The sequence below is a fragment of the Doryrhamphus excisus genome, chromosome 3 (assembly GCF_030265055.1).
Source record: "Doryrhamphus excisus isolate RoL2022-K1 chromosome 3, RoL_Dexc_1.0, whole genome shotgun sequence".
In the NCBI taxonomy this organism is placed as follows: domain Eukaryota; kingdom Metazoa; phylum Chordata; class Actinopteri; order Syngnathiformes; family Syngnathidae; genus Doryrhamphus; species Doryrhamphus excisus.
Window position 1 is genome coordinate 10601122 of NC_080468.1, and position 19949 is coordinate 10621070.

Consider the following 19949-nt stretch of genomic DNA (forward strand, 5'->3'; position numbering starts at 1 on the left):
AATAACGCAATAATATTTTAACATTCAGGTCAACAGTAGAATGCTGCTTCAAACGCATCTTATTAGAAAGTTATGTGGCTCCCTCTACCGGTAGTATAATTCAATCCATTTTATTTATATAGCACATTTTAGAAACACTGTTTCCAAAGTGCTGCACAGAATTTACTTCTGTCAGAACTTTAAAAATCAAATAAAAACACAGACACTTAAAACAGTAAAATATTATAAAAAAAAGTGAAACAATAAAAGCAATAATTATAAATAAGCAAAAAATAAATACAATAAAAAAGGAAAATAAAAAAAACAATTAAAAGAAAACACTAAAAGAAAGAAGTAGTTAAAATAAAAACAAAAAGAAAACCAATTAAAATTAATTTTTAATTTAATTAAAATTAAAAGAAAAGACAACAAGACACATACATTCACACGACTCACGCAGAGATAAAAGTCAGAAAATAAGTTGGTTTTAAGACGAGACTTTCAATTGCTTTCAATTGTGGGGGCCTTTTTTGCATGAGGTACAGAGTTGCATAGCTGGGGGCCGACCTCCCCTCGTCTTAAGTCTCGTCTTGGGCACCATCAGTTAGAATTTGTGCTGGAGTGTAAATATCGATGAGGTCTGAGATATACACTATTGAGTATTGCCAAAAATCAATCCTAAAACACAAAGGCAAACAATGCAACAAAAACATTTCAACAATACATCACACATGTTCAATAATAAAACCAGACATACTGCAGGTATTTCATTTTTGAGGTTACAATCGTTTTATTTATTTCTGTTTTTCATAACAAATAAAAAAAAACAGTGATTGAGCTGTCAAAAACATAGATTTGCAGCATACTGTTCATACATACATCCAGTCACTCAATTGCAAACATTGAGTGCTAAAAGAAATCAGTGTCCACCCAGTTGTTTGTACATGTCACAGTTTTGGTGAATTGACCTTAACTATAAACTACAAGCGAACACAGGACTTAAAAGCTATTGGTGTGTTACAGGAAAAGATAATAATTAATTTGCTTTGTTTATTTAAAGACTGCAACTATTGTGTCAGTAGCAAGAGGAAATCAATAACAATTCCCAGTGACAGCACATGCCTTGGCTTTCCCCTGTAATAATAATACTGCAAGAAATGAAAAAATATGTGTTCAAAAGAACAGTATGCATAAATGTGTTTCTGCAGTTTTTCTAAGTTTTTTTTTTTAAGAAAACTGATTTTCAGAGGGCGTATTTAACTAAAACATGCATGTCTACTTTCTAATAATACCCTAATGGGAGCATTTCCGGTTCATTACCTCAATTGAGTTATACAACATTCTGAACACTCCCATTATAACACTTGCAAATATGATGGAAAATCATAAGACAGTATAGTTCCAAAATACTGTAAACAGCACAATGACAACATTCAAACTGCAACGGAAAAAAAATGATCCGCTGAAGCTCAGGGACATATACAGTATAAGAAGTAAAGCATTTGTCCTGCAGCGTGAAGTATTACAACAATAAGCTCAGTCAGACACAGGTTCAATTGCACAAAAATGAAAATAAAATGTAAAGACAGAAAAACAATGATATGCATATACAGTATCCATATTATATATAACTATATATATATATATACACACACACACACACACAGGACACGACTCAAAACTACTGAGAACTCTGTACAATAACTTTGCTATAAGAACAGTAGCGCAAAATACTTTTTTAATATACCTTTTTCTTCTTCTTTTACAATATACATAAACTGTCCACACCATAAAATGCAAAGCACAAGCCTGAAAAAAGGCCACAAAAGTGCATGTTATCATCCAGGCAGTAAAAGCCTAACCAGGGAAGAACTTGCACGGCAGCAGGAATGGCGCCTGTGGATCGTACACAGGAGTTCTTTCCACATTCCCGGCCGCAGCGTCTTGCGCAATTAAATGTTAGTGTTGGGGAGGGGAAACCTTTTTGTAGTTTATTATACATGCATGGTAAAATGATAGAAACATCAACACAAACAAATATGGGATGATGAAGAATTCTCCCACAATTATACTCAAGTGGTGACCTTTTACTTCATGTTGATACTTCGACAGAGGCGTTCAAATCTTATCTCGTCAAACACTTGATCTTATTTTTGTTCTGCCCAAAGACACAAATGACATCTGCTTCCGAAACGTGTCAGTTTCAGACAAAACCAACACAGATTCTGCCTCTAATCTTTCAGACGATCCTGTGTTTAAGTGACAGGCCACCTCCAGCTGCTTCATTTTGCCTTCTGTGGGGGTTCCAACACAGAGGGGGAATGGCTTAGAATGAAGTGTAAAGAAGAAGTGTAAAGAAAAGGGTGAATGAGGGACATCCCAAAAGAAAACCTCCCTCTGACATTCTATCTTGGACAAACATTCCTAAACTCTTTTGAGAGTCAACTCAACTCAACAAGTGCAAATAGCGCCAATTTGAATTTAATCGTTTTAAATGTCAAATTAGAACTATACTTTGTTATCATCCTTCCTGTCAAATGCAGTCGTTCTCCAGCTTTCCCCTTTCCAAACGTTCTCCACATGAATGAAAAGCAGCAAGTCACTCATCACTCACAGCAAGGAACTTAAGGCCACTGAACTGTCTATTATCTTTTTCTTATGTTCAACTGGCAACGTTTTGCCAGGAACACGTCTCTAATCCAAAGCATATCACCTCCTCTGCGACGTTCAGCATCTTATCTCTTCAGGGAAGCTAACGATGGGAACTAGAGGTCGCTATGGTAACAAAGGGCTTCCTTCTTGCTTTTTCATATTGTTGTGTTTGTACTTTTTGCTGGTCCACCTCAGCTTCTTCCTTTGGTCTTCATTTTGTCCTCGCCAAAGGCCACAGTGGAGAGAGACGAGCCTAACGGCCCAACAGGTAGACCACCACTTCATAGGTGCACATCATGATGGCCGTGTTGGGGATCTGTCTCACCAGGTGCGTAGTGAGGCCCCGGTATAGCGCACGGTATCCTTCCTCTTTTGGTACTGTCAGTAGAGTTTGGAAAAAGGAGCGGTACTTGCTGCCCTCTTCTCGTAGCCGTGTGCGGATCACCTCTGCAATTAGATGATGGAGCAAAGTTGTTAATATAAGTGCTCAGTAATTGACTTTGAACACATCACAAAGTAAAGCCATTAAGTAATTCATCTCTTAAATATTTAATACCATTTCAAGAGTATTACAGACTCAGCTTTTTCTAAAGTGCATCCTATAAGGAACATTCATTATACTGCAGTAGTGAGTTTGCCTTATTCTGCATTTTGGAGGCTTGATATTGTGTTGTTATGGTCTTGCTAGTAGAGTAGAGAAGTGAGAGAGCATTACCATGGGGGTATGCGATGGTGGTTGCACAGGTCTTGGAAGTGGCAGCAGCAAGCATCATCCCGACAAAGTCTGAAGCGTCTTTAACTGACTCCTCCTCGCTCTCCATGCTTGTTTGGGCCCTCGACTGCAGCAGCTTACGTTTGATGCTCTCGTAGATGACAAAATGGATGACCGTCTCAGAGATGCCGGCGTACGACGCAGACATGCCCTTGTAAAAACCTCGCAAGCCCTCCATCTGGTACACTCGCCGAACACACTCAAACGCGTTCAAGCGGCGCTCACCCCGGTTCCTGTGGTCATGACAGAAAAAAATCACAATTCAATGTTTTACCGCCAAATGATTTAATCATTATTTAATTCATTCATTCATTCATTTTCTACCGCTTTTTCCTCACGAGGTTCGCGGGGGGTGCTGGAGCCTATCCCAGCTGTCTTTTGGGCGAGAGGCGGGGTACACCCTGGACTGGTGGCCAGCCAAGCACAGGGCACATATAGACAAACAACCATTCACACTCACATTCATACCTATGGACAATTTGGAGTGGCCAATTAACCTAGCATGTTTTTGGAATGTGGGAGGAAACCGGAGTACCCGGAGAAAACCCACGCATGCACGGGGAGAACATGCAAACTCCACACAGAGATGGCCGAGGGTGGAATTGAACCCTGGTCTCCTAGCTGTGAGGTCTGCGTGCTAACCACTTGACCGCCATGCAGCCTAAATAACCTTTTGAAATAGTAATTTCAAAACTGAATATTTTATTTACAAAACACCCTAAGCTGCAGCGCTGAGACGCTGTCTCTTTTTGGCGTACTCTTCTCTGGTAGACAGCTGCAGCTGTGTGTTGGTCGGATGCCACGTTAAGTCTCCACTCAATGTCCTTCCTCGCCAACTCCAGCTTGACAGTTGTCCAGAAAAATGGCTTGCATTACATTATTTTATTCATTTATTTATTTTATTTTTTAAGATCCGTGACTCACTGAAAACAGCCCGTGACCGATTTCTGGGTCCGACTCACCAGGTCTGGTGACAATGAAGAAGTGACGCTCCAAGGAGGACTAGAGACGTGTTTGTGTGTTAGAGATCAGGTCAGAATAAATGTCTAATAAATCAAGTAAAAGAGTGTCAGACACTGTAACGGCTTGGGGATGCTAAAGTGTGCCTCCGTCATCATAACATTGAGATGTGGCTTACTGTGATATACATGTGCCAAATAAACTAAATATTTAGACATAATTACTATGTTTGACTGTGATTGGCTGGCGACCAGTCCAGGGTGTACCCCGCCTCTCTCCCAAAGACAGCTGGGATAGGCTCCAGCAACCCCCGCGACCCTCGTGAGGAAAAAGCGGTAGAAAATGAATGAATGAATGAATGAATGAATACTATGAGGCTGCACGGCGGTCCAGTGTTTAGCGCACAGACCTCACAGCTTGGAGACCCAAGTTCAATCCCACCCTCGGCCATCTCTGTGTGGAGTTTGCATGTACTCCCCGTGTATGCGTGGGTTTTCTCCAGGTACTCCGGTTTCCTCCCACATTCCAAAAACATGCTAGGTTAATTGGCCACTCCAAATTGTCCATAGGTATGAATGTGAGTGTGAATGGTTGTTTGTCTTTATGTGCCCTGTGATTGGCTGGCCACCAGCCTGAAGACAGTTGGGATAGGCTCCAGCACCCCCCGCGACCCTCGTGAGGATAAGCGGTAGAAAATGAATGAATACTATGTTTGACAGCCCTATAGTTAGCCATTTGATCAATAGAGAAACGTCTAACCTGGAGTCCAGCTGCATGCGAGTCTTTATCAGCCATATGGGATTAGTGGCTGTGATGGCGGTGAACCCTAAAAAAGAGCAATTTACTTTAGACAGGTGTAGAAACACGTGGACATACAAAAAAAAGCATCTTTTCAATGACTATTTAATTTAACTATCCAGATTGAAAGTTTTTTTTACTTTGATGGAAGCAAACACTGGGCATAAAATGCACTGCTACACATTATACACATTATATATATATATATACATATATATGTATATACACATTTCATGTCATGATAGAGCAAGAAGACAGCAGCTGCGAGTGTATTTTAATGCATCACCGTCAACATTTGATACTGTAAACACTTGGAAATGATGTTATCATTTCTACTGTTGGAGAGCGCTTGTACTGTTCCTATAAAGATAAAGTACTCGTTTCAAGGGGTCTCAAGTATAATTATATAATTGCTGATGTTCAATTGCAAAACATCACACAGAAGCAATATAGCTCATAGCTCCTCTTATTAGTACGTTTAACAGTTAGTTAGTTAGACGTGCGCCTCGGCACTCAAGTTAGATGTTTTTTTTGTTTTTTTTTTTAAGGCTGCTGCCATGTTGAAAGTGCATCTTGCAAAACCTGCCAGATCAAAATGAAACAAGATGAAGATGTCCTCTCTATTGATCAGGACTAATGTTGAAAAGTGTGAGGCAGCATGTTTTTAGTTCTCATCTGCCTTTATTTCACAACAAAACGGAACCAGATGATAAATAATGAGGGAAAAAGCAGTTGTGTGTGCAGTGTACACGATGACTCTCTTGAGAAGCCATCGCTGCATTTCCTTTACTGTGAAAGCTAAACAGTGCGGTATACTTGATGTGGATGCTAACTAAATCAGTACTAGTCCAAAATGATTCCAAGGCTGAGTCAAAATAGTGAAAGCAGCCACTAGTATAACATCTAAGACCAGAGCAAACGAGACCTCGGTCACATCTAACATCTCAGTGCAACGCAGCCCTACGTTCATCTGCGTGAAGAGGAGATGTTGACGCAGGTCTGTTGGAGAGAAGAACATAAAGAAGAGGAGGAAGACAAAAAAGAGGGAAGAAGTAGAAGGTAGCGTCTATGGCGTGTACTCACGAGGGAGGGGCAAAGCTCCTCCAGCTCCTCCCCGCTGCAGCTAGTAGCCTGCAGATATGGGGGGCTCAGTTGGCGGGGATGTCCCACCCAATCACGCAGGGGTGAAAGCTTTACAGTAAAGCCCTAAAATAGACACAGGCTTTTCTGTACCACAGTCACACACAAGCAGCAGTCACATCCACCCACCCGCCCAAAACCATTTGTAACCCAAACCATGGAGATGAAGAGTTCCAATATTATTATCTATTTACTTTGGTTCTTTGTTTACATTTAAGCTACTTTATTCCCACGTTCTTGCCAATTCATCCCTCCCTTTATTCCTTTTTATCAGCTGAGACAAAGAAAATGTCGACGGAAGAGAGGAGAACCGGATCAGAACCTCCAGTTCCAGGCCAAGAACAACACAAGTACAAAAGCAGGAGAAGAATTCTGTTTAAGCTTCCTGCAATTATTGTGCAAAAATAATACAGATATCAAAGCGGAAATGCTAACCTTGTCTGTTTGGAAGAAACAAAGGATGGGTGAAGGTGATGAAACATACAGGCGGTCCTCGCTTTACGACGTTTCAGCGATTATTTCGAAACTTAGTCCAGATCTAGTCGGTTTGGTTCGTAAACACGAGACTCGCTCATGAACTAGTTATGCGAGTTTGATGAAAGAAGCTACACTCCCTCGCCCACCAACGGAAGACTCCCTTAATGGCAGTGAGTAAAAGAAAAGGAAAGCCAACATCATGGAAGTCAAATGCTCAGAAAAGGAGCTGTATTCCCGGTCCAAGACCGCCGCGGCCATCATCAAGAATGCAGTTTGCATCCATGAACATGCAAGGATCTACTCCAATGAAAAGCTAAGCACACTCTTTTTTTATTACCATTTTGTTTAATAATTGCATTTATTACATCCTTCACGTCTTATGTGAATAGTGCAGGGGTGTCCAAAATGCGGCTAGGGGGTCATTTACGACCCGCGATACGGCACATTTGAAAAATATATTTGATCAAGAAAACTAAAAAAAGCAGAAATTGACAAGACAAAATAGGAAAACAAAGCCGGAATTATACAAGAAGTTGAAATAATAAAAAAAAAATATGTTTAATATTACGAGAGACAAACAAATAAAAAGAATCAAGTTGCAAAATTAGGTCACAAAATTAGGAAAATTGGCTTGGGTAAAAGTTGGAATACTGCAATAATAAAGTTGGATTATTTTATGCTAATATTATTCTGTATCATGGTGACCGTGTGGTTAGCACACATGCCACAAAGTTCGGCGATCTCGGGCATCTCTATGTGGAGTTTGCATGTTTGCACAGGAATTCCGGTTTCCTCCCACATTCCAAAAACATGCTAGGTTAATTGGCCACTCCAAATTGTCCATAGGTATGAATGTGAGTGTGAATGGTTGTTTGTCTATATGTGCCCTGTGATTGGCTGGCGACCAGTCAAGGGGTGTACCTCAGCTGTCACCCACAGTCAGCTGGGATAGGCTCCAGCATACCCCTTTGACCCTAGTGAGGATAAGTGGTATAGAAAACGGCTGAATGGATGGATAATAGAAAAATTATCAATAACATGTAATCTAAGCTGAGGTGCAGGCTGTTTTTTTTCTTTGCTTATCCAACGGGTTGATTTTTTAAAAAAATCTACATGCATCCCTTAGTGGAAAAAGTTTGGACACCCCTGGTATAGTACGAGTGACTTCCACTAAAGCTCAATTTACAACGCGCCGTAGAAACACTACTCGTTTGTAAACCGAAGACCTCCTGTAGCAGTAAAATACACTTTTTTGGATACCTTACAACAAGGAACGTCCAAGTGGGACTTGCTGTGTCATGTTTAAAAATTCCCGTCATCATTTGGCTTTTCCTGTGTCAGCACAGGGATAAAAATCTAACTAATATCAACAAAACAAACTATCATTACAATTGTGCCGCATTGCCTACAGTGTAACACGCTGCTGCAACATACTGTGCATACATAGTTCATGCATGTAAACATGCTGTGTGGTAGAATCATCCTAAAAGACACATGACTATTTCCAATAAACATCGACCTGCTTTCCGAGTCGGTCAATATGGTTTTGATTAAAAACATTGTTCCAAGTTTAAAAAAAGGAAAAACTGGGAAACGAGTCGTTGCAAGCCAAAGCTGACTTTGAGGGTAGCTTAACTTGGTAACGTGAGCTTAAAAAATGTATCAATGTTTACATAAAAGTCCCCTGTGAGATGTGAGATGCTCATGTTAGAAACCACATTAACTACACTTTGGGAACTACTTATCATTCAATGTACTTTTTCAATGCCATGCCGAAATATTCTGACGAGTCAACAGAGCTGCATTCATGTTTGCATTTGTGTATGTAAATAGCACTACTGTGTTATCGTCTGAAGGGCAATTCCCCTTCAATACAATAAACAAAAGAGGTGATGGACAATGACCAAAGACTATATTAGCATTAATTATTTGGAATTCTGGAGCAGTGACAAGGTTAGCATTTCTTTTGTTGACTATTACTGGTGGTGGATTTTTTTTTTTTTAAAGGGTAAGAGAAAGCAACAGAAACAATACAAACCACCACTAACACACTGCCAGAAGCCGTGCTATTATCATTACAATTAATAACCAAAACTTACTAATATTCATTTAAATCACCATCATACCAGTGTTGGGGTGCTACCTGACGTGTCCGCTCGAGTGCCAGGGGCCCCTGTTGACCACTGGGGGCCGTGCTCTCTCCTCTATACACACAGAGCAAAGAAGGGGGGCCCAAACCACACTGTTTAAGTTAAACCATTTGGAGTCCTCTTATGAGGCCTCAAATTAAAAAAGAAAATGAAAAAGGGTAGGATGGGGGTAAAAATAAAAGTAGGATATGGTCGTACAATGGGGCAAAAAAATATACTGTATAAAAGCACAACCTAAACTATGAGGACCTTGTGGCGTTGACTTAGATGAATATACACACTGCATGTTAGGCTAATGTTAGTAATGGCACAAGGCAACATGCAGAGTTTTAGCAGGTCAAAAGTTGCTATGAAAGTCCCAAATACTTACTTGACATTGCTAAATGTGGGTAAAACAAATGTTTACAGACAAGTGAAAATACCAGTAGTGGTACAGTGGAACCTCAAAATGAAAACACCCTGTTGGTTGAAGAGTTTAAAGAGCACACTTTTTAAACATGCCAAAAAAGTTCATTTGTTATGCTTGTTGTCAGCTATTAATAGTAATTTGGCAAGGTTTAGCTCAGGGGTCTCAAACACGCGGCCCGTGGGCCAAATGTGGCCCGCAGCACACTAGTTTGAGACCTCGCCTTGATATGAAAGTTTAATGTTAGTGCGGCCCGCGCAAGTTTGATATGGATGCTGTATGGTATCATGTACCCAGAAAAAATTATTACGTTTGATTAAAGTTCATGTTAAAGGTTAAATAACTGTTAATAGTTATCCTCCCTATCCGTGGGGAAGTGGTAAGTTTTTGGCTATTTAAGTTTAAAGGAAATAACTTGAAGGCTACCGTTTAGGTCGCTAGCTCTCTAGTTTGCGAGTTAGCATGTGTCTCAAGACCCTGCAGTTGCGCAATATGTTGTAAATAAAAAGAGTATAAATGTGACTATAGTCGTGTTTTGTCATGTCTACAGGGCTCTAATAATGTTTTGTTAATTTTAATCTGAAAAAAATAATTTCATAACTACCCACAAACTATATGTGGTTTCTTAAGTTTTTATTATTTGCCGTTTTATTATTATTATTATATTTATTTATTTATTACTGATTGATTGTTTTTCTTTATTCTTGGTTTGTTTATTTATTTTTCATCTTATTTTGTGTAGAAAAATAAAAAGTAAGATATTTGAGAACTGTGGAATTGTTTTATCAGAGCTTTTCTTGTAGAAAATTGGAACCAAAGCGAAGTTTTTTAAAAATTTTTGTTTTTAATAAATGCGTTTTTTGTTGTTTTTTTTTTTTGGAAAACCTTATGCGGCCCAGTCTCACCCAGACCCAAACTCCAGAGGCCCCCAAGTAAATTGAGTTTGAGACCCCTGGTTTAGCTACTAGCATTAGCTATCATTGTAAATTGTCATTTACTTCTCTGAGGATGCTTTTTAACATCCACGATAGATATGAATGCCAATCGTTTTATTTGGGACCGAATATTTTCATAGTTACAGCATAGAAAATCTGTTATATATCTGTTAATCTGAAATAACACCCCTATAGTTGCCTTTATACTTACAGTACCCAGTATATAGATATATCAGAGAAAATAAACAGGCCGTTTGGGTCGGAAGCAGGAAGTCCGGGGCTCAACTTCTTTTTACACTTATATGACAGTTAATCATGTTGAAATCTTACTTAAAACATTGCCTGCACAGTTAATAAAACTTTTAAAGGTGACAGTTTGACTTTGGAACAGACTCTGGAGCAGATTCTTAAAAAATTTCTGCGGGAAGAACTGTTTGGAACATTTCGGCAAATCAGAGGTTGACAGTGTCCCAGTATGGATTGTGTCCAATTTTTAAGGTTCCACTGTATTTTCTGTGTCATTGTTGTGCCAGGCAAGGTGTTTTTTTTTGGCCTTTTACATTTAAATTGGTGAAAGGAAGGTACCGTGGTGTTTAAAATGACATTTGTGTCACCACAACAAATTAGAATTTGATCCTGAGAGTCTTAAATTGTGCTTTCTTTGTATACTGTATTTGTGTAGATGGCAAGCTGAAATGCAGCTCCTATTATTTAGCTTTAGCACACTTGCACTGTAATGTTAATGAAGGTGTACATTTGTGAGGATCCGAAACATGTATATACATGAAGGATGGGGGGGGGGGGGGGGTAATGTTTATCTATGAGGAAAACTGATGGAAATAATATGTTCTATATCTGGTGAAAACTGGGGGAGTCATTGTGTCATACTGTGGGGCTTCCTGTCTACACAACCAATCATTGTCCAGGCAGATAAACAGACAGACACACAGACAGACAGGTAGCTACCGAGACAGACATTACAGAAGGGAGGGGGGAGGGAGCCTTGGTTACCTGCCATGCCAGCAGACACCATGTGCACCTGGGTGGAGTCTGCCTCCAGCACGCCATTCAGCTTCTCCTTGGCTGTTGAATAGGCAGCAAAGTAGATTGCTCTATGGTAAACAAGCACAGAGAATTTAGATCACCAGCAAATAACAACAAAAAGAGTGATGCCCATATTATAATAATAATATTACCACATATTAATACAGGATGTTACATATTATATGTATGCATCATAACACTGCATCGGATAAGCGCACTATAGGACATGGAGGACATTTTATGTCATCGCTAGCGTTGGTAGTCGGTTTATCCCGTGCAAAATAAGATGTGCATGGAAAAAAAATCATAGGATAGGATGTCTGCTGGCTGGAATTAAACACAGTAACCGCTGCTCCCTGTCCTTGTTCTGAAAGCACACACACACAAACTTGACCTAGATTTGTACACACGTGTATTACGAGAGCTCTCATAATTAATAGCTGCTGCTACTCATACAAGCTCTTCGGTGTGCTCATGTTAGTGTTTTGTTTACGACGCCTCGTGCCAAAAATTTCTGCTGGTTGCTAAATATAGTAAAAGAACATCTCCTGTATGTATAAGTAACCCAAACACGAGGCTATAAATCTTTACCAAAACTAGATTGAGTGCCAACTATGTGACTTTGCATAGTTGGAGGACGATGGATTTATTTATCATTGGCATTACTCAAAAACTAGCAGCCAATGATGATATAGATCCACTTGGGATGCAAATTTCCCCCCCCCCCCGATACTGATAACTTTCTGCTATTCAAGACCAATACCGATATTGATATTGGTCTATTATTTTTAAATTTAGATTAAAAGTGCTCATAACACCAAAACACATTAGTCTTGCAGGGCTCGACAATAACGATGTACCGATGGCCCGGGGCAAGTTAAAACAAAATTGGGGCAAGTAAATCTAATCAGTGATATTCCCGTGGAGCAAGTGCACTTTGGCATTCCATACTGCCAAGAGTTTTTTTTAAAAGCGGTTCTTGTTGGGTGTTGGTAAAACACGGACTGCGTAATTCCGGTGGTAATTTGCAAACCAATCCTTGCAAATCTTGAAATAGACCAATCAGAATCGTTTATTTAGACCGCAGTCCCAAGTCCACAGTCCGCATTTTACCCACACCCGTTCTTGTTCCCGATCAACCAATCAGCGATGGTTTGACTAGGAAAACATCTATCATGGCGTCCCTGCCAACATGGTCTAATTCTTCAACAACTTGTGAAGGAAAACAGCAAAAAGTGATGAACCAGTGCCTCCTAAACAAGTATTTTATTAGCGGCAGCAAATCAAATGATGGCACAGGTGAGTGAATCACATTGCTGTGACAATTTGAAGTGGTCACAATGAAACACCACCGATTAGATCCAATACCAAGTGCTGATTTTGCACAAGCTACAAAATCTAGCGCTTCCATTTCTCTGTGGATTTTTCTCACCTTTGCTTCGCAAATTATTGTTTGACCATTGAGCATTTTTTATCTGGATTAAAAACACTTTACTAGTACACAAATGTGTCTATTCAATAATGTTTCATTGTGGTGCACAACTTAGAAATATCACTGCTTACTACGACTACCATGTGTAAGGTAGTATGGCATGTCATGTTAACATACATCTACACTATTTTTCAGACGTTCCTCCAAATACAATGCGTCAGTACTATTATCTGATTAATTATCAGCATATATTGATATATGATATCATTATGGCAGTCTTTTCATTTTGCATGGGGCAAGTTCGGGCAAGTAGTTCTCACCTTAAGGATTCCCCATGGGCAAGTCATTTTGGTTTTTAATATAGAGCCCTGTCTTGTTATCGGTATATGCCGATCACAGAAATCGGACAATTTCAATCAGAGCACCCCTAATTAAAAAAATATTAAGTGGAACTTGCATACACAAAAACATAGACGGGAGTGATAGGGAATGATTATTCATTCATTCATTCATTTTTACCGCTTATCCTCACAAGGGTCATGGGGGTGCTGGAGCCTATCCCAGCTGTCTTCAGGCGAGAGGCGGGGTACACCCTGGACTGGTGGCCAGCCAATCACAGGGCACATATAGACAAACAACCATTCACACTCACATTCATACCTATGGACAATTTGGAGTGGCCAATTAACCTAGCATGTTTTTGGAATGTGGGAGGAAACCGGAGTACCCGGAGAAAACCCATGCATGCACGGGGAGGACAAGCAAACTCCACACAGAGATGGCCGAGGGTGGAATTGAACCCTGGTCTCCTAGCTGTGAGGCCTGCACGCTAATCACTCGTCCGCCGTGCAGCCCCGGAAATGATTATGATTTTAAAAATCCTAAGAAGAAAAGGCAAGGAGCAGCACGTGCAAACTGCGTCAAATGCTGTCCACTTGGATAACACACAACAGCTATGACATCACAGTTACAGCTGGCGAGCACCTTCTGCTGCTGTTCTCTGCATACTGTGATCAACTGTCTTTGGCAGCCTGGCTAAGAAAGAAATAATTCCTTTGTTTGCCATTTTGGGTGCTCCCTTGACATGGCAAAAAAAGTAGGACGAGGCTCTTGTCAGAACAACGCATGCAAATACAGAACGTACCTGGAAGGTGCCACACCCACAAGGTTGGGTCCAAGTCCTCTAAAGAGTGACCGCAATCCCTCCCTCTCGAAGATTAACCTGCAGGCAGACAAAGAGATTTTATATTCACATGTATACAGCAAATGTTGTATCACCATGTGCATTAGTAGGACATTGGAACAATGCATTTAACACATGTTAAATGCATTTTGTTTTTTGTGTATTTTAATAGCAAGTGGTGCATGAATGTCAGATTACTGCAAATTTCAACAATTCCAAATTTAAGCCTCTCGCCCAAAGTCACCAGGGATAGGCTCCAGGGACCTTTGTGAGGACAAGCGGTGTAGAAAATGGATGAATCGTATTTGAGACATTTTATGAGCTTCCAAGAAAATTGTAGACAATTTCAACTTTTTAGACCCTCAGATATCCTAATAATTAGAAATGAAAGGAAATATAACTAAACATTATTGCATATGACATTGAAACCCTGTGTACTGGTTAATTCATATCTTTCCAGTCAGATGGACTAGTAAAGAAACCTGCCACAGCCTGAGGCTCAGTAAATCCTGACATTCACAAGGCCAATATCAACATAATGAGACCCAAAATAAATAAAGTTAACAGGTACCCTCGCTCTAGTGATTTTTATAGTGTTATAAACCTTGATAACCCTCAAGTTCATTTTGCGCTGCCCCTTTCTATTTGGTTATTATGTTGTCAGTTTTGAGGGTTTCCACATTCCACTTTCTTTCCCATCGTATCACTGCACGTCCATTGTTGTGTATGTGTTCCACAATGTTTACATGTGTGGATACGACTTGAAAGCCTCGCATCACAGCCGTCTTTTCGGCAGCTGTGGAACATATACACAAGAAAAGTGAGTGATTGTGAGGGTGTTTTGTGATGCAAATGTTTTACTCTTTTGAACGCATATTGTTTTGAGAAGCCAAACTCTTTACTTAAGTGTCCCAAACAACTAAGTACGTTCCTCGTCACTGAAATCCGACCAGAACTCGGCTCATGGGACCAAGTGGGGGGGGTAAGTCACTCTTGTGTTCTAAAACTTCATGTCAAAAAATCCAAACCATCCTTTCAAATGTATTTTTACAATGTGCCGAGTGCCAATTAAAAAATGCCCTTTGGGCATCCATGCTTTAATGTGTTCATAATACGAGACAAAATGTCATGTCTTTGGAAGAGAGGCAATGTACACCCAAACTGCTCACCAATCCATCGCTCGAAACATATAATACTAAAAATACTAAATGAAATAATACATTGCTGAAGAAGCATTACATAGGATTGTAAAAGTGGACTACTACATCCTAGTAAGAAATGCACATGACTTAAAACGAAACATTAGAAAAATCCCTTGGTCAAAAAATAATTCATTCAAGACGCGGAAGTGAAACTTTCCACACCCCTTATCTTCTGTGTTATGCAATTTGTTACATGTGTTGCAAGTCTCCTGTTTTTTTTAATCAGACTCAAATTACAAATCACACGCTTGTTCTGCAGACTGCAAGGTTTCGTTCTAAGTGTAAAAATTACAGTATTGCAACACAGACATAAGAATGTTCTACATCCATCTAATAATTGCTCATTTCTTCTGCTAATTCATGTATTTTCAACTCCATAAGACATAACACTTCTTTCAATTGGATTAGGCTTACATTAAATTGCATTTTCAATACATGCATTCACACCACCGTGCCATGGCCTTGGTTTCAACTGGTCTTTAACATCATCCATTTGTTAACACGTTCACGTGTCACGTTTCTAAGACAAAAGTAGTCAAACAAGTTCAGAAGGAGTTGATACTATTAAAAAAGGGAAATAAATGACATTTAATATACAATATGTTCCCACTGGTGCATTATTAAATCAACTACACCTACATTTTTTGCATGTATTTCTCACCAACTTAATTTAGGAAATAATGTTGTTTCATTCTCCTTACTTGAGACAGTGCAGAGGTCCGGGTGGAGCGACACGGGCCACACTGGCTCCATTTACAGTGCTGAGCTGGACTTCAGAGATGTAAAGAGTGACGGAAGATGACTGCAGTCTGGTCTTCACCACTTCCAGAGGACACGTCAAAATAGCCCCCACCGTACCCCCGCATCTGGACAGACACCAAGACAAAAAGGTGAGGGGAAAGCATTAAAAGGCAAGGCAAAACAATAGGGATGGTGACGAGGTTGTGTATTAGCATTCAATGGTCAGACGAGTTGACAAAAGGATCTTGTAATGCGGGAATAGGAGAATGATAGTGGGGTGAAGGGCACAATACCACCGGATTCGAGGTGGTGTGTTTTTACCATAAAGATGCCACGGCTAAATAAAAACAAATCCTGGAGGAGGCAATAATGAGGTCATGTGATGTATTAAAAACTCTTGTGGGTGTGTTTGCTTAACTTTCACCCAGACAAGATGTTGGATGCGGAATGAATCTGACAAAGTGTCGGGTTGCGTCGACCTTCACTGACCCAAGATGTAAACAAACTCACACTGATACATTTGCATTCATTTGCTGGCAAAAACATCAGCATGGATTTTAGATAACTAAAAAAGTTCCCATTCCTGATGCGCCAGTCTTCTTTCCCCACATCAGCAATGTCCTTTCTTTTCCAATTTAACAGGACTAGTGAGTAAAAAATAAAGCTAAATTGTTGCAAAATGCGCAAAATGTAGATGAGGTCAAATGAATAATAGAGTAGAGTATGGAGTCTGCATAAATTTCTCAAAGTGCACTCGACTTTAGAGCGGTACCAGCTATATTTACCTTACTAAAGGCCGACCCACATTCATGCACAGACCGGTGACCCTTCGCCTACTTTCAGGGGAGTGCTAGCTGCCATGTGCAAGGAAAAAAAGTAAGTAGCACCAAGCACTTTAGCACTCAAGCACTTCATGTCTCCCCAAACTCAATGCTTCTGACAAGTGTACATGGTTCCATGCCTATAGTTTTTGTTGATCTGTATAGTTATTTTATGTCAAATGTTTATTTTGTTTATTTTGTAATGTTTCATTACTGTAGTTTACGTCAACCTGCCCTCAGGGACTAAACAAGGAAACTGCTTACAATCTTGCATGTGTACATAAAAATGTTGATTAATGTTGATTATATTAATAAATCAATCTACAAAGTGAGCTAAATCCACAAGCTCAGAAAAAAACAAATGGGATTCTGCTCTGAAAGTATGTCAGATTTGAGGTGATTGTAGCTGACTTTGCATGTGATGTGATTGCCATGTGTGTCTCTAATAAAAGGCTGCATGCAGTTGCAGCGCCCAGCTATTGCAGGACAACAAAAGAAATCAAATCAAGTCTACTAGATAAACGATTAATGTGTACTTAAAACACGCCATACAGTGCATTAATTAAAACACATTGACAAACACTGAGCGATTATTTTACTTTCTCAATGATTTAATGTATAAGGTTGTGGGGAAATTAAACCCTTTGTGACGGAAGTTGCACTAAAATAAGCTAACTCAATTGTCCTTCACAGTAAAAGCGTAATATATTTAAATTCACACCACAATTGGCAGTCATTTCAAATAAATAACACCGGAAATATAAATTACGAGAAATACTGGATAACACTAATGCGAAATTCGGTATTATGTTAGGTAAAACACACGACATAGGTTTACACCTTGGCCGGAAGTCATCAGAGTAGTTACTTTGACAGTGACGAGAGTGACGTGCACGCGCTGCTGCCATGATTGTATCGTAAACACACGCAGATCTTAATAATCTCGATGAATAAGATTGATGACATTTATTAAGAGCGTGATTTAAAATGTTATTCCAATCGTTGGCGACATGTACGATGCTATTAAACTTACCCCCCAGCGAACAAATGAACCAGTGTGTCCCTTTGGCTCATTATTTAGCATGCTCCGCCAGGCAGCACACCCCCGGGCTGCGGCAGAGGAGCAAACGCGGGTTGCTGTCCCGTCTCTTCCCGTGGATGTCGTCCTCCGCGAGGATGCACACGTAGCAGATAAGACAAAACCACGACGAGGACCCAGCGGTGGGGCGAGTCTTAAAGGATTCGAACGCCAGAGGGCCCGCAGTTCTCTTCTCTCCTCTCTGCTGTCTCGTTCGAGTCCTCTTTTTCTCCCAGCTAGCTAGCTTCGTTTCAGCTCAAATGAAACTGCAGAGGACGTGCGAGCACCGCGGCGTGTCTTCATGTGAGAGGTGTGCGCAGCGCCGACAGACGTTTATATGGAACATCCACTCGTATTCCGGAATTTGTCCTTTGCTTCGGTCGCTGCGGCAAGAGGGCAGAACTCATAATGTTAACTGTACATTGATAGGCTGGAAAACACAGCCAGCGATTGGGTAATCGCGCGTCAACGTCACCATATCAACGCCCTGATCACGCACTGTTCACATGCTCAACAATTCGATTATTATCAAAAGATTGCAAACCTTTTGATTACATTCTTAAGGCCTAATCTCGTAGTGAAGTTCAACTTTTAATGTAATTAGGACACATTTCATGTCAAATTCTGTCTGTGAAGTTGAGTCATTCCATGCGATGAGTCATAGCAGCCACTGCATTGTCCTCCATGGCCTCCATGTTTTGATGATACACAACACGCACATTAGCATGTCTGTATTTGGAATCCAAAAATGGAACGGGTTGAGGAAAGAACTCAAACAATGTATTTAAATGAATAATGAAACAATGTTTCTGTCAGCATTACTCCTTTATTGATATATTCTAACTATATATATTGACAATCACACTACTTTTTTCATTTACTATTAAATATGGTAAGATTGTACACAAAGTGAGTTAGCTTTGCTTCTCCCTACTCCTTTTCAAACATATCAAGCTGCACAACTGTGACTATGTAATACTTATAACCTTGTTATCTATGTTGGAAATCACCATTGCCATGACAATGTAATTTTCATTCCAAACAGTATACTGTAAAACAGCAAACATGTTCATTTATTGACATTGTTTAATAATAACACATTTTTATAAACATTTGATTACCTCTTCTATCTTCTGATAAAAATATGAAATATGCAAAGTATTCATCATGCAAAGTAACTCAACAATTTCTCCTCAATCTTGCAGCCACACATGCGCTTTATTGGGTTTTACCCTATCTGACTTTTCATGACATGATGAATTTCTGTGTTATGTTTAACAATCAACAATTTCAACATTTTCAGACAGCTGCTTCACATCAGCTGACAGACTCGCGCTGAGAATTGCCAGCTGTTGATTCAATAATGCCACTGAATGGACCCACAGTTTGGTAATTGACAGCGGAATATCGCCAGTTGGAGTCATGTGCACGTTTTCAGTGTTCACATTCTTTCATGTCATGTTAAATTACAAATGTTATGTTAGTCTCATGATAGGAAGTTCTTGATTGGATGCTGACAGATGTATAGTGGGAAACGGATCATTTGTGACATTCCCTGTATGCAAATGATTGCAAAAGTCATTGCACACTACCACCTCTGTTTATATTTTTCACTGGGTACATATCATAATCTTATTATAAATAGTAAAATCTCAAAATGGTCAGATTTGTTGGTTAGTAGTTGGTTAGTAAAAGTTGAAAGTAATCCATCGCTACCACCAAGAAAGTGTGGCATGAAATGTCTTATCACAAACACATGCCTTTATCTTAAAACTGTCATCTAATTCAAAAGTGGTAATAAGAAGAGCGGCTGTAGTGTGAGGTAGGAAGCGGAGTTATGTCAGGGCACCCCAAATTGATTTACTGCCTTCCTGTGCTTCTCATGAGAACTCTATTTTAAAGACCACAAGATGAAGATGCAGCAAGGGAATTAAACAATTACTGAAAAGTCAACTTTGTGAACAAGTTATGCAATCAGTCTGTCTTTGGCCAAATCTCCAGACCCCCGTTATATTCTGCTATATTTTGAATAAATTAAATCAATTTCCATCAAGCAACATGTAGTGTATGTTATGTCTGCCTGCATTTCTGCTACAGTTAGTGTTGTAAAAATTGCCACAAACCATATACAATCCCCTTTTGTAAATATAAAGACACAGCCAGCACCATATCGCTGCAC

The 19949-nt window shown here is 39.8% G+C and overlaps 1 protein-coding gene across 1 annotated transcript; it reads right to left on the reverse strand.

The window, feature by feature from the left end:
* Positions 1-744: 744 nt before the first annotated feature.
* On the reverse strand, positions 745-18215 carry slc25a36a (solute carrier family 25 member 36a). Its single transcript, XM_058068251.1, has 7 exons — positions 17726-18215; positions 15832-15996; positions 13890-13967; positions 11281-11381; positions 5123-5189; positions 3347-3636; positions 745-3078 (listed from the first exon to the last, which is right to left on the reverse strand). The coding sequence occupies exons 1-7, from the start codon at positions 17764-17766 to the stop codon at positions 2885-2887; spliced, it is 936 nt and encodes a 311-aa protein (XP_057924234.1). The 5' UTR covers positions 17767-18215; the 3' UTR covers positions 745-2884.
* Between the last annotated feature and the right edge of the window lie 1734 nt (positions 18216-19949).

Excerpts from the sequence above, each read along its gene's own strand:
- slc25a36a (XM_058068251.1), bottom strand. The coding sequence starts at position 17,766 with ATGAGCCAAAGGGACACACTGGTTCATTTGTTCGCTGGGGG. Across the intron at positions 15,997-17,725 it reads GTTCATTTGTTCGCTGGGGG|ATGCGGGGGTACGGTGGGGG; the intron begins GTAAGTTTAATA and ends GTGTCTGTCCAG. Across the intron at positions 5,190-11,280 it reads GGTGTCTGCTGGCATGGCAG|GGTTCACCGCCATCACAGCC; the intron begins GTAACCAAGGCT and ends GCTCTTTTTTAG.